This window comes from Lepisosteus oculatus, chromosome 9 (assembly GCF_040954835.1).
Source record: "Lepisosteus oculatus isolate fLepOcu1 chromosome 9, fLepOcu1.hap2, whole genome shotgun sequence".
Taxonomy (NCBI): domain Eukaryota; kingdom Metazoa; phylum Chordata; class Actinopteri; order Semionotiformes; family Lepisosteidae; genus Lepisosteus; species Lepisosteus oculatus.
In genome coordinates, this window is record NC_090704.1 from 6700796 (window position 1) to 6713562 (window position 12767).

The 12767-nt window shown below is 36.4% G+C and overlaps 1 protein-coding gene across 4 annotated transcripts in view; it reads right to left on the minus strand.

Annotated features, from left to right (window-relative positions):
- The window catches only part of astn1 (astrotactin 1), a 250514-nt gene extending 243567 nt beyond the window's left edge, over positions 1 to 6947 (minus strand). For 3 of the 4 annotated variants that reach the window (XM_006634718.3, XM_069194051.1, XM_069194049.1), the window contains exon 1: positions 6291 to 6946. In XM_006634718.3, the coding sequence (XP_006634781.2) occupies positions 6291 to 6588 (298 nt within the window). In that variant the 5' untranslated portion in view covers positions 6589 to 6946. Of the gene's footprint in view, positions 1 to 6290 lie in introns of all 4 variants that reach the window. The other variant, XM_069194050.1, reaches the window with a different exon arrangement.
- Between the last annotated feature and the right edge of the window lie 5820 nt (positions 6948 to 12767).

Genomic DNA, 12767 nt, shown 5'->3' on the forward strand with positions numbered 1-12767 from the left:
TTCATAAATAGAAGTGGCAATGTTTCTTGATAACAAATATAACACTGGAACTATTATTTTGTGTTATTATGAGGCTACACTGTTAGTTACAAGTGTCTGTTTTTTTTTTCTTGAAAGCATTACAAATTGTAGATGTTTGCTCTTTTGTTTAATGAATTGGCAGAATCTATTCAATTGTTTAAAAATATAGTGTTGCTGTGCCTGTGTTTCCAGTCATTTGTATTATTTTCACAAATCATCCATTTAAAACGACAGTTACAATACGCATAGGAAATGTTTTTGTTGGTAACTGCTGAGTCAATATGTACAGACACAAGATACAGGAAACCACAGACATGGAACACATGGATAACTCAAGTTATCTTTTACAAAATGCAGCTCGCAAACAACTTCAGCTTCGGGTTTACGTACTGTATTTACGCACTGCACGGTAATGTCAAAATGCATGCACAATTTACACTGGCTTCTCTCTGTCACAGTGTATTAGCCATTGTTTCCCTAAAGGAAGTATATAAAGGAATCTCTCTTGAATGCTCAATCTAGAACCAGTTCAGGTTTCCATGGCAACCAAGGACCGATACACTCTGTCTGCTGTTTATCTGTATAACAGTCAGGGGATCAAGCCAGGCTTCTTTCTGTTTTGCGGAAATGATGGATTTTACACACAAGCAGCATCAAAATGAAAGAGAAATGTTTTCATAAACCAAGGATTTAAATTCATATAAAGGGGCATATTATGCGAGTTAGTTTACATCACCAACCATTAAGAAGTTTCATTCACAATATAATCTCCAATCAAACACTGAAGGCCTCTTTTCACACATTTGCACTGTTACGACCCCAAGTGTCTAGGGGTAAAGGGGTGTAACATTTAGAATAACTCTTTTGGAAGCAGGTGGGTTTTGGTGAGGGACTAGGAAGCGTGATAAGGGTAAGGAACTAGAGTGGTGCCAAAGAAAAGAAAATAACAAACAAAATGGAGCTGGCTAGGACAGTGAGGGAAAGCTAATCTGACTACAAAAGAAAACCCGAAACACACGGTCTTCGGCGTCTTCAACACCCTAGCTAACCTGCACTGACAACCCAAAACCATACAAGACAAATGGCACTCACCCGTACTAACCTAGTGTACCAATACAAAATCAACTAAGTGTGTAAAGTGTACCCAACAACCTAAACAAACCTTATATACAAAAGTTCACACAAAAACACAAGTGAACCAGAAATACAAATAAGGGAAAACAAGAGTAATCAACAGGAGCAGGGTACAAAAGAACACAAAAGTTGAACATGTAACACTGGGGCAAGGTAATGACAAAACAAGGATGAACACACAAACAAACGAGTACAAAGTACAAAGAAACTAACAGAAAACCAACAACACAACAAAGCCGAAGCTATACGAAAATACACACACGCACACAATGCAAAACAAACCAACAAACGAAGCCGAAACAATAACCAGAAGCGAAGCGAAGCGAAGCGATAACTAAAACCAAACGGGACCGAAGTCAAACGAAAGGCCTTTTCTTTCTGAAAGCCTCCATGATATATAGTGAATAAAATGAGTTCTGATTGGCTGAGGGTTGATTGATGATGACATCATATTGAAACAGTGGTGTGATGGTTGGCCAATGGGGAAGGGAGAACAATCAAGGGTCAGCAGTGTGGAACATAGAAAAAAAACACACATAAAACACACACTGGGACGTAAAATGCACTTTTTAAAATACATTGGTAAACCTACCTAAGATATTGATGACACCTTTTTTAATACTAGCTTGTTTTGCACTGATGAAAGTAAAATCTGTCTTGTGGGACAATAATAACTTCACTTTTAGATTAAACATACTGTAACTGAACTTCATATATATATATAAGCAACGAATTATATCTAGAATAAGAACAATCTGACTCAAGCACTGTTACCTAGGTTATTAACACTGAATAAATCAGAAAAAAACAAACTGTTAATAGAATAAAGTTAAAGAGGTGTGACAGCATGAAACAATGTGTATCCAACACATAAGGATGTAGCCGTGAGAAAGTACTATTTTAGGAAGTCTTTCTTCTTATCATTGTATATAAAGCAAGCAACTATAAGAATTCAGCCAAGCATATTCTGGTACTTGAGATATCCCATACAGTATATACAATATGAGCTATGCAACAGGGGGATTAAAGGTTTAAACAAGCATTCTCAAGTCAGAACAAATTTATTTGCCTTTTCATTTGAATAAATCCTAACCAATGGGTTATTACAGCATGCCGGAAACCAAAACGCTTACACAATTGCAAAATAGATTTTTACATATGGATCATCTCCTCAAACCAATAACTGGTTTATAGGATGGACTGCCATCCACATTTAGAATGTCTGGATGGAAGTATGATGTTCAGTAATAAGAAGCTCAGGGTCCTGTCTAGCTCAGAACACAATCACAACAGAAGCATATTCATCAGTAAGTCTGGGTACTGCTATGCCCTGCTACCTCCTCTCAGGTTGGGTAGCATGATATGTATTATTCTGAGGATGAATTTTATAACAGGGATATTTCTAAACTGGGGACACAAAAAAACTATACTCTTTCTGATGTATTGTGTGACCCTGGCTGATCTATATCCATGTCATTCAGAGTTTCATGTCATTCATTCTTAAAGAAGCCAGAAAACAAAACCATATAAAGAAAAGAGCCTAGAGTTATCTTTATGTACATAATATACGCCATACGTTGAATGCAATACAATTTAATGGCATGGTCCTACAGAATCTGCAATTTAGCGGGACTATAAAATGCATAAGTCACTGACTTTTCTGACTAGTCTATTTAAAAGAAAGAAAAATAACAAAATCACTGTTGTATATTTACAATGACAGAAAAATACAAAACCAAGAGAGAAGTGAAGGTATAACCAGTCATACCAATCTCAGTTGAACTGTGGCAGAAAATACATTACATTAAGTCAGTCTTTCATAGTAAACAGGATTATCAATGGGTTAAGTGAGGAAAAAGTCTAATAGCCTTCAAACTCAAATAATCACATTCTGCATTTAGGCGTTTCAAAGCTAAGTCAACAAGTCAGCAATTGCAATCTGCAATTGTGTGACATATTATTGATGAAGAGAATAGGAGTATCTGAGAGCAAGTAAACATAGAATAAATCAGAATCAACTGGCTTGTCCCAAAGTAGTCAAATGTAAGACGTAAGTCAAATCTATTCCCCTAAGAATTGTCCTATATTTTTCATTTTCTCTTTTATTATTTTGCTGAAAGCATTTTGTGAAGAATAATGTGTTAATGTTTATTCATTTATTAGAACACTTTTTTATTTATACAAGACTCAAACAATAATAAACTATGCTTTAAACTCCAGACTGTTTGTGCAGCATTAAAAAGTAATAAACTTTATAAACAATAAGGGCACAAAAATGATCACAGCATACCAACTGAGTTAAAATTTTGAGTTCTGAATAAACTGCAAAAACTAGCCATAATATGGCTTTATGAATGCTTTTTATTATTTGATCAAATTTGGAATGTAATTTTACACAGTACAGTATGCCCACTATTATTTTTCAAATCAACTTAATAAAATCTTTGCAGATAAAGTCCAAAACCTTCAGTTATTGAAGCACTTTGCTCTCCTACTGTGCTAGGGTGCTGATTCATCACTTCTGGACTCTATGATTTTTTAGTGATCTAATAAATATATGATACTGTACCTTCACAAATGTTAACCGACTAACCTAGATTCGAAGCACAAATAATATAAAAGAGTGGAGGTCAGAACTCTCAGAAAATATGAAATACAATCAGCCTGACATATAAGGGCAACTATAAATTATCTCCTGTTCCCCAGCATTTACAGTACACATAGGCACTGTCGTGAAGCTTAACTAATTTAAACATCTGAATTGGCATAATGGTATTACCATGTGAAAAACCCAAGACAAAAGATACGCTGCTATTCTAATGACAGTAAGAAACTGGAATTCTTGCACTGTGCAGCATCAGCTATCTGCATAGAATGTCCACAGAGATTAAGCCAATAATCCTGATTTCCTTCTTTTTATATATTGTACATATGGAAAAACAGTATTTTCTATGGTTTATATTCTGTAACATCTTGCCTACAGTACAATCAGCACCATGGACAGCAGCCATAATAAGCACAGCATTAGTCTTCTGCCATGCTCAGACACTTTGTCACCACTGGCCAATGGCCATATTTCACAACTGTTTCACAACACTTTGTACTCTGTAAATAATTAACAGTGATTTGTTTTTAAAGGTGTCTATTACTTTTCCCTTTTTGATTTAATTTTGTTTTAAAAAAAGTTTGGTCAAGCATAAAGTGTTGTATTTGATTTGACAACTTTCAAGACTGTAAGATCAGTTTTAATTGTTTTTATATACGAATCAAAGTGGCAATTAATCCCATTTTGGAAGAAATAAAACTGATCTGAACATTAATTTGGAAGTACATCATATAACTGTAACAGCGGGGTTGTAGGTTTAATATTATATAGTATTATCCAAATATACTGTTGTGAGGATTATTTGTATTTGTGTATATCTAATATAAGATATACAATACAGACTAACATAAAAAGTACACAACAGGATGAACGAGGATGAAAATCAAACGAGTGAAAAACACATCTCACACCTTTTGAGTGTAACACACACACAAGTGTTTAGCAATTGGAAATCAAAAACTATGTTAGTCTTAATAACTTAATGCATATTTATCAACACCATAGACCATGATCAATATAATGTTTTATTTGGTTAAAATGTCTAAATAAAAATAAACATCAAAGATTTGCCATGTTTAAACATGAATGGTATTTTACATTCACAGCCATGAAAGTCATGTCAACTACAACTTCAAAACTACTGCATAAAACTCACTCTCTCTTGTGCAATAGATTTTTCATGAAACTGATGCTAAACACATGATTTAAAAAACATAGAGGCAGGAGTTGTCATGCTACCCTGCCACCTCCTTTGACTACAGGATAAAAGACAGGTTTCTTATGAATGAAATAAAAACAAAAAAGACACTTTTGCAAAGAATTTGTAAGGAACAGTAAAAATTGTAAACGCTTAGTCTAACTGAGTTGATAGACAATAACAGGCCAAATTAAACACTATCCTAAACTAAACATCCATTTCAACTTTTTTTTTAATTTCAGTTATTTTCATCTCTCAATACTGCTATGAAAAGTATTTTTTGTTCAATAAGTAACAATAAGTATAAGTAACATAACATTAATAACATAAGTAAGTCAATAAGTAACATCTTCAATGAACTCAAAGCAAGTTCAGTGCAGTGTTTTCCAAACTAACTTGCCTCAAAAATTAAAATCTGTATCTTCAACGCAGGTACTACAGAACAAAATCAACATATGCGATAAAAGCATTCAATTCAGCTGTTTGTAGGGCATTTACAGTACATCTTGTACTTTTCTACGTCATACACTACACGTGTGTACCTCTGTCTAAAAGTAAAGTTTATGTGAATCAAAACATGCACCTTGCAATATGAAAATATGCAACCCCATCTTTTTATGCACTGTACCTAAAACTTGAATCCACGAGTAAGAACCAGAGTTCATCACTGGGTTAAATAAACGGTATCTGAGTTTCTACTTAGACTTCAAGAACAGCATTAATAGAGGGACAGCAGTGGAGAAGGCCCACAATTACTATAGTTTTAAAATAATTGAACTTAATTTCATGAAAATGGTACCAAATCCGTCTGGCCTGCAAGACAACTAAACCCAATTGGTCATAGCTACAGTATGAGGCCTTGAGCACTTAGAAATGCAGTGCCCGGAAGAACGTTATTTACTTATTAGGCTGAAACAAATTCACACTGGAAGAGGTCGGATTTAAATGAGAAAATCCTAGCGAAGTGTTCCGTGAAATCAAAGAAACACACATTGCAATGCTTTCTTTTCATCTCGCCGTGATGCTAAAAACATGAATTATGTGATTCTTCAAGGAAAGCTCATTTAATACAATCAACATTAAATGCAAGCATCAATCACACAACAGGCCTACATACTGCAGCAACAGAAGTAAACGCTGTAAGAATACAGTAGCGTGTGCCACTCAGATATTTTGCTATTTAGGTTACGTGTAAGTAGACTCGAATAAAATCAATAGCAGAGTTAAGTGATTACAAATGCATGTTGTAACAGCAAATAATAACGAAAATGTGTAACTGTTTCTCAGTTCGGGAGAGGGGAGGGATGTCGAGCACCTTTAAAATAAACTCACCCAGCACAAAAAAAGGCAGCTCTGTGTTTTCCAGGTCGTCCACCACCACGATTTCCCCAGGAAAATCATTCCTGACAGAGAAGAGCAGCTTGGGTTCGGAGGCGGAAGGGCTGTGCATGATACTCAGGTCGTTCTCTCTCAAAAACGGCAGGGCAGAGACGGTAACGCTCTTCATTTTACATTCTAGGTCATTCTGAGACTGGTCCTCCTCGGCTCCCACAAATGGGATACCTGCGAAGATCAGAAAAAAAATCCAAAGGAAGGTGAGGCACAGCCGAGGTTCCATCATTCCTGGCATTACGATGATTCGGATCTCTTTCCCTGACGAAGCAGCTACAGAGAGACGGGGTAGCAAGAAAGCGAGCGAGGGGGGAGGAGGGCGAATGCTGTGGTGAAGCGCAGATCTCCGGCGAACTGTTTGTGCGAAATAAACCTTTCCCCTTCGCTAGAAAAGCCCCCGAAACCGTGTAAGATCGCTCAAAGATGATGTCGTTTTCTCTCCCGGTTGTGCAGTAGGGTCGCCTGTAGAAAGTTACATGTGCGGTGCATTCATTTCATCCTGTACAAACTCGAGCTTACGCTTAGAATACAAGTCCCCAGCAAATATTGTGCAAAAAAAACATACAGTGTTGTAATGTGCAATAAATCTGTGGTGTCTATAAATGTGTTGGCTTCATGTACTGTATATCTACGTTTTAAACTGTACTTGTGTGTATATTGTAGGTCTTCAAAAACCACGCTATTTTCTTGTCACCCAAGCAACCAAGAAGTAGTTTTGTTTATCTAGAAAAAGCTAAAATATTTATAATTCAGGTTTATTTTTCAAATAGTTAAAAACAAATACAAAATATATTCTGATTGTCAAAATACTTTGTAGTCAAGTTGCAAATTACAATTATGAAAGAGTCCTAAAAATGACACAACCCCAATTTTATTTAGGTTTATGTGTTTTTTAAATAAAATACCCTTACAGGGTGTTTGGTTAATCAAAAACATGCCGCTGTGTTTGTATAAGAAACATGCTGCTATTTTATCATAAATATTGCCATTTTGAAATACTACAATTCAAAGATTAAGCTATTTTGTAAAATGGGCCAAACTTTTGATTTACTTAGAAATGTATACTATACGTGCCACTGTATACTTTATTTTAGTTGTTTTAACCCCTCCACTGAATTTCATGCCACTCAGTGAAATTCTTCCAGATTTTATTATTATTAACTCTTATTATTATTTCAGATAGGCTCACTATGTGCTAGGTCACTATGGTTTCTTTATATTTCTAACACATAGAAAACATTTACTAAGGACTGTCTGAAAATATAAAAAACCTTACTGCATATACATACTCTTATGCAATAATAAATGAGAGTATTTCTAAGCTACTGTACAGTATATGCGGCCTTCCTTTAAAGGAGTTCTGAGATACAATTTTGTTTTAAAATGGTAAGTTAACATTATATTAGATTTTAACTTTAATTTCTGGTTGCTGTGTGTCTGTAGTTTAATTTTCTCAAAAAATTCAGTTCTTCCTCCCTTATTAAAAAGGTAAATTGTGAATATCAAATAAAGTTTTTATAGAGTGCAAGTGGCTAAGAAGTTTTACTACCACCATGAATGTTCAACTGGCTGTAATTGGTCAAATATCATGTTTAGTTAGGTTTCTAGGTTAACTCAGGTTTGCTAGTTATAAATAAGGTGACTAACAGAGTAAAGTACTCTATATCCCATGTACAGTATTGTCTTATGTTGTGTATCTGCTGTGCTAAGTTAACTATCGTTGGCATGTGAGACTAAAGAAGCAGTAAGAAGTCATTAGACAACCTCATTAAAGGGAAATAATATAATTTTCTAGTTTCCTGTATACGTTAATTTGAATTTAAGTGCTTATAATGTGATACATTAATATATTTAAGGCAAATGTGTATAGATTACTATGACTCTTATTCTATCTTGGAGTGTTTTCAACTAATTAACAATGTCTACAACAGGATAAACAATTTACATTAGCAAAGGGTGTCCCATATATTATTAATAGAGGTAAATAGAGATCAAGAGAAGAAAAAGCCAATATCAGTTCTCTTATGCCATGCACAAAATAGGGATTTGAATTTGTATGCTACTCTGCAAGCTCCAAATGGTGCTAATTGGTTAAGCTAATTAAGAGGAACTTTGAACATGTGTACATGCAAATGAATAGAGTTCACAGGAGATCTGGTATGTTGGATTAAGAAATATTATTAGAATTGTCTATTCAACCGATCATCAAACAAACAAATACAAAACTTTATTGGATCAAACGGCATGGGCTCTGTAATCTGTTCCTCCTAAAAGATTAAATACATTTAGTTACAGCCTGGCACACTAAAAAGGCAGGTGTTGGACCAATGAATTCAAAGTCTGAGGCAAAGAATGCATTCTCTGTGTAGTCTTGAGTCTCCTCCAAGCAGGAAAAAGGGAGCTTTACTAAACTGTATAGTGGTTTTGTTATTAGAGGCCACGGAATTCATTTCACTTGTGACCCACGCTGTAATTGAACATGGGTCTCTAAGAATGAAAGTCATAGCATCACTGTCTGGATCTTCCCAGGAATGCTCTTCTGTTTTGGAATGACTCAATGAAGAGTGTCAAGTTATTACTGTTAACAGCTTTCTGGTTACTTCTTGACCAGAAACGTTAGTAACCTTAGGGTCAGAGCTGAACTCTACAAGCTAACATGACTGTTAATGAAGCATCAAGCATTAGCTTTGACTAAAAACTTTAAAATCATATAAAGGAGCTAAAACAAATTTAGCTATAGCATGTGATTGAAATGTAATGTAATATCAGAAACAATTTATTCTTTGCATTAAAAAAATAATAATTTTTTTAAGAAACGAAGAAGATAACTGGCATACATCATGTTTACTGCATGTGTGACAAAATGGTTAAATTACTGCATTGAATAATTGTTGTCTCCTTTGACGCTCCTTAAAGACTGTTTAAAACATCATTTGCAGTAATTTCTTAACTCTCAGCAAATTTTGTGAAGCAGCAGCAAAGGCTAAAAATGAAAGGCCTCTCTAGTCTACCAGGTAAAATAAAGAAAGGGGAGGGCTATATCTTCTGCTTTAATGCCAACAAAGTGTGAGTTTTATGCCAATTAACAAGGAAAACAGTCAAAGCTGTCTACTTTAGTATGCTGCAGCAGCAGATTGAAACCATAAAGGTCCTGAACTGTTAGGAAAAGAAGGAAAATATAGATGAAATGCACAGAATTGAAAATAAGATGGTCTTCCAAAGATGGTGATTTTCAGCATTTTAATAAGCCTTTGCCTGTAACATGTGAATGCTTTATATGCATAAATGTTTAATACCAGTACCTAATGAGCTTTTCATTTACAGTACATGTCAGGGTGAGACAACATGGTGCTGCACTATTTTCAAGTTATTCTTTGACGTAACTGGTTTGAAATGGTGGGACTTTTCACCACTGAAATAAAATCAGTCACTTGTGAGTTCTAGGATTGCAGAGGCTGTTTAAATATTACAAAGGAAAGATGGCATACTGTTAAATCAGGTCTGCTATATAAAACAAGACTATTTCTCTAAGGATGATACTGTAAAGGAATTGATTCAGTAACATAATGTATTAAATGTGGACAGAGGTAATTAACATGTCATGAAGTATAAAGCTTGAAGATTATTTTTAGAATAAACAGCATATAGCAATGTGTGACAAAAACACTTTCCATAAACCATGTGAGTAACTGTTTCTACAACTGCAAGCAGATGGTACAGAATGGTGTCGGTCTGGCTCTTGGCAATGAAAAATTAGCTTTGGAAAAGCTGGACAGCTGCCCCTTTGCACAAATACCATAGTACCAACTAAATGAAAGTTTGAAGGTGGTTTTAAAAAGGACCTTGGAGGCAAAAGATCATGCTAATAGTGCAGGTCGAATGTGCCACCACCAGATTGCAGGGATATTGTCTGTGCTGACTCACTTCTGTGGATGAACATAAAAGACACTCTTTTATATGCTCGGTGTTCACAGTGAATACGCTGAGGGAGAATACGACTTGAAAGGGAAACTATTTGTGTCACAGAGGTAATGAAGAAATGTAACTTTTCATAAATTAAGAACATAAGAGTTATTGAATTTCCTACTTATTGCAGATTATTACAGGTACTGTATATGTATTCTGCATAATTATGTAGTATAGTCAGGAATAAAGTAAATGAGTGGTGCATAAAGATCTGTAGTCCATTAATGATGCAATATATCATTAAAACTACTTCAGTTCTGATATAGTTGATTTACCTTTGTCATTTTCATTTCCTTTCATATTTCTTTAAAGTCTCTTCAGAACATATCCATCTCTCCATAATTGGAAAGGGCTGCAGCAAAATGGAGCCTATCTGGAAAGCAGAGGACAAGACACCCAGGACACAAGTGCCTTGCAGGGAACACAGATGTAGACAGTTTAAAGTAATTACACCAGACAGCATGGCATTGGAAAGTGGAAGAAATTGTAGCACCTGGAAAAAACCCAGGAGAACACAAGTAAAACATGCGGCGGGTGCGTCAGTCCTAACTGCTCCTCTTCAGGAGCTAGGTTTGCTGAAATAGGCAGTATTTGAAACAATGAATGCAGACACACCAGAGTTTCATGAAGAACGTTTACTGTATGTTAACATACACACAGGTACTATATACATTAAATCCAGGATAGCATAGGGAGTAAGCCTTTGGACAAGTACCTGACCAACTGAGGGTTCAAGCCCCTGCTGCAGACACGACTGTTTTACTCTTGAGCAAGGTACAGTACTTTACCCCAGTTCCTCCATTCCTTACAGCTGTGTCAGTGTGGATCAGCATACCTGGGATGAACAGTAATACCTGTAATGGTGGTGGAGTCACAGGTTCTCTAGTCCACTTATTGTAAAAGAAACCAGGATGAGATCTGGCCTGATGAGCCAGTGTGGCTCAGGTATGGGACTTTACCATTTTTACTGTATAAATTAAATGCAGGGATGTTCACTTAACTTTGATATATAAATTGCCGGCAGCCAAATCGCCCTGCATCTCACAACGGACAACCCACTGAAGCTAAGCAGGTGTGAGCCTGGCCAGTACCTGGATGGGAGACCTCCTGGGAAAAATTAGGCTTGCTGCTGGAAGAGGTGTTAGTAGACACTATACTTAAAAAAACGCCATTCTTCGGATGAGATGTGAAACCGAGGTCCTGACTCTCTGTGGTCATTAAAAATCCCAAGGTGTTTCTCAAAAAGAGTAGGGGTGTTACTCTGGCATTTTGCCCAAATTTCCATTGGCCTTTACCAATCATGTCCTCCTGATAATCCCCATGAATGAACTGGCGTCATTACTCTGTTCTCCTCCCCGCTGATAGCTGATGTGCAGTGAGCATTGGTGGTGGAGGGGAGTCCCCATTATTTGATATGGATATTTTTAGCATATACACACCTGAGTTTTGGAACTGCACATGGGGGACAATGAGGAAGTGCAGGCAGATTCCTGTGACCTGTCCACCTTTGAGCCACTCATCTCCTATTGCATCACAGGCAACACTTCCCTATATGGAAGCTGAAATTTGCCCCACACTTGCTGTACAGCACCATGGAGCCTGCAAAGGGGTCACAGTGTTACCAAGTGTCAAAAGATCCTTGGTTTCTTAATCCCACCCAACTCTCAATAGGGCTCATGCACAGCCATAGTAGGCTTTTGACACATCCCAGGCTAATACTTGCAAAGTCTGGATCATTGAGCACAGCCTACAACTGGGCTATGACTTTTACCTACAGAGCCACTTGGAAGCCCCCAGGTGTTCATAACAAGCTAGAAAACGGAACTTCATCAGCATGCTGGCTGCAAGGACAATGCAGAGGTTTATTTTACATTATAATTAACCTCTGCTTGTTTCCAGCATTTGAAAGTCCTCTCTTTCAGAAATTTGTAATTCTCTGGTTTCATCATTTTTTTAAAGTGTTACTGAAAATTAAATGCCATATTTAATCTTTATATGTGGATTTACTGCTTGGCAATGATGAATGCATAAGATTTCAATTTCCAAGCTCCCTTTGTTGCTGAAGAAACATGAGACAAGGCTATCTTTTCAGCTCACACTGTCACTTCAAATCTTTATTGCCAGGCTGAGTTGACTCGAGATTTTAAATGTGGAAATAAGCCAGATGCCCCAAAGTATCCTCAGGATTTGCCTGATTTTTGTGTATCATTCTCTCTGTGTGTATCTTGGATGGATGATATCTTCCTAAGCACCTTAACCACCCCATAAGCCAGAGAAAGCATAGAATAGGCCCATAATTTACCCATAAATGCCCTGGCATGCTTGACCTTGGAGCTCTGGTAGGCATGATCTTCCCCCTGAGTAAATAGCATCTGGCAATGTAATGTATTGTTGGTGCAAGGAATGCTGCCACAAGATGCAGAAAGATCAGAAGGCTTTTGTACCCTGGAG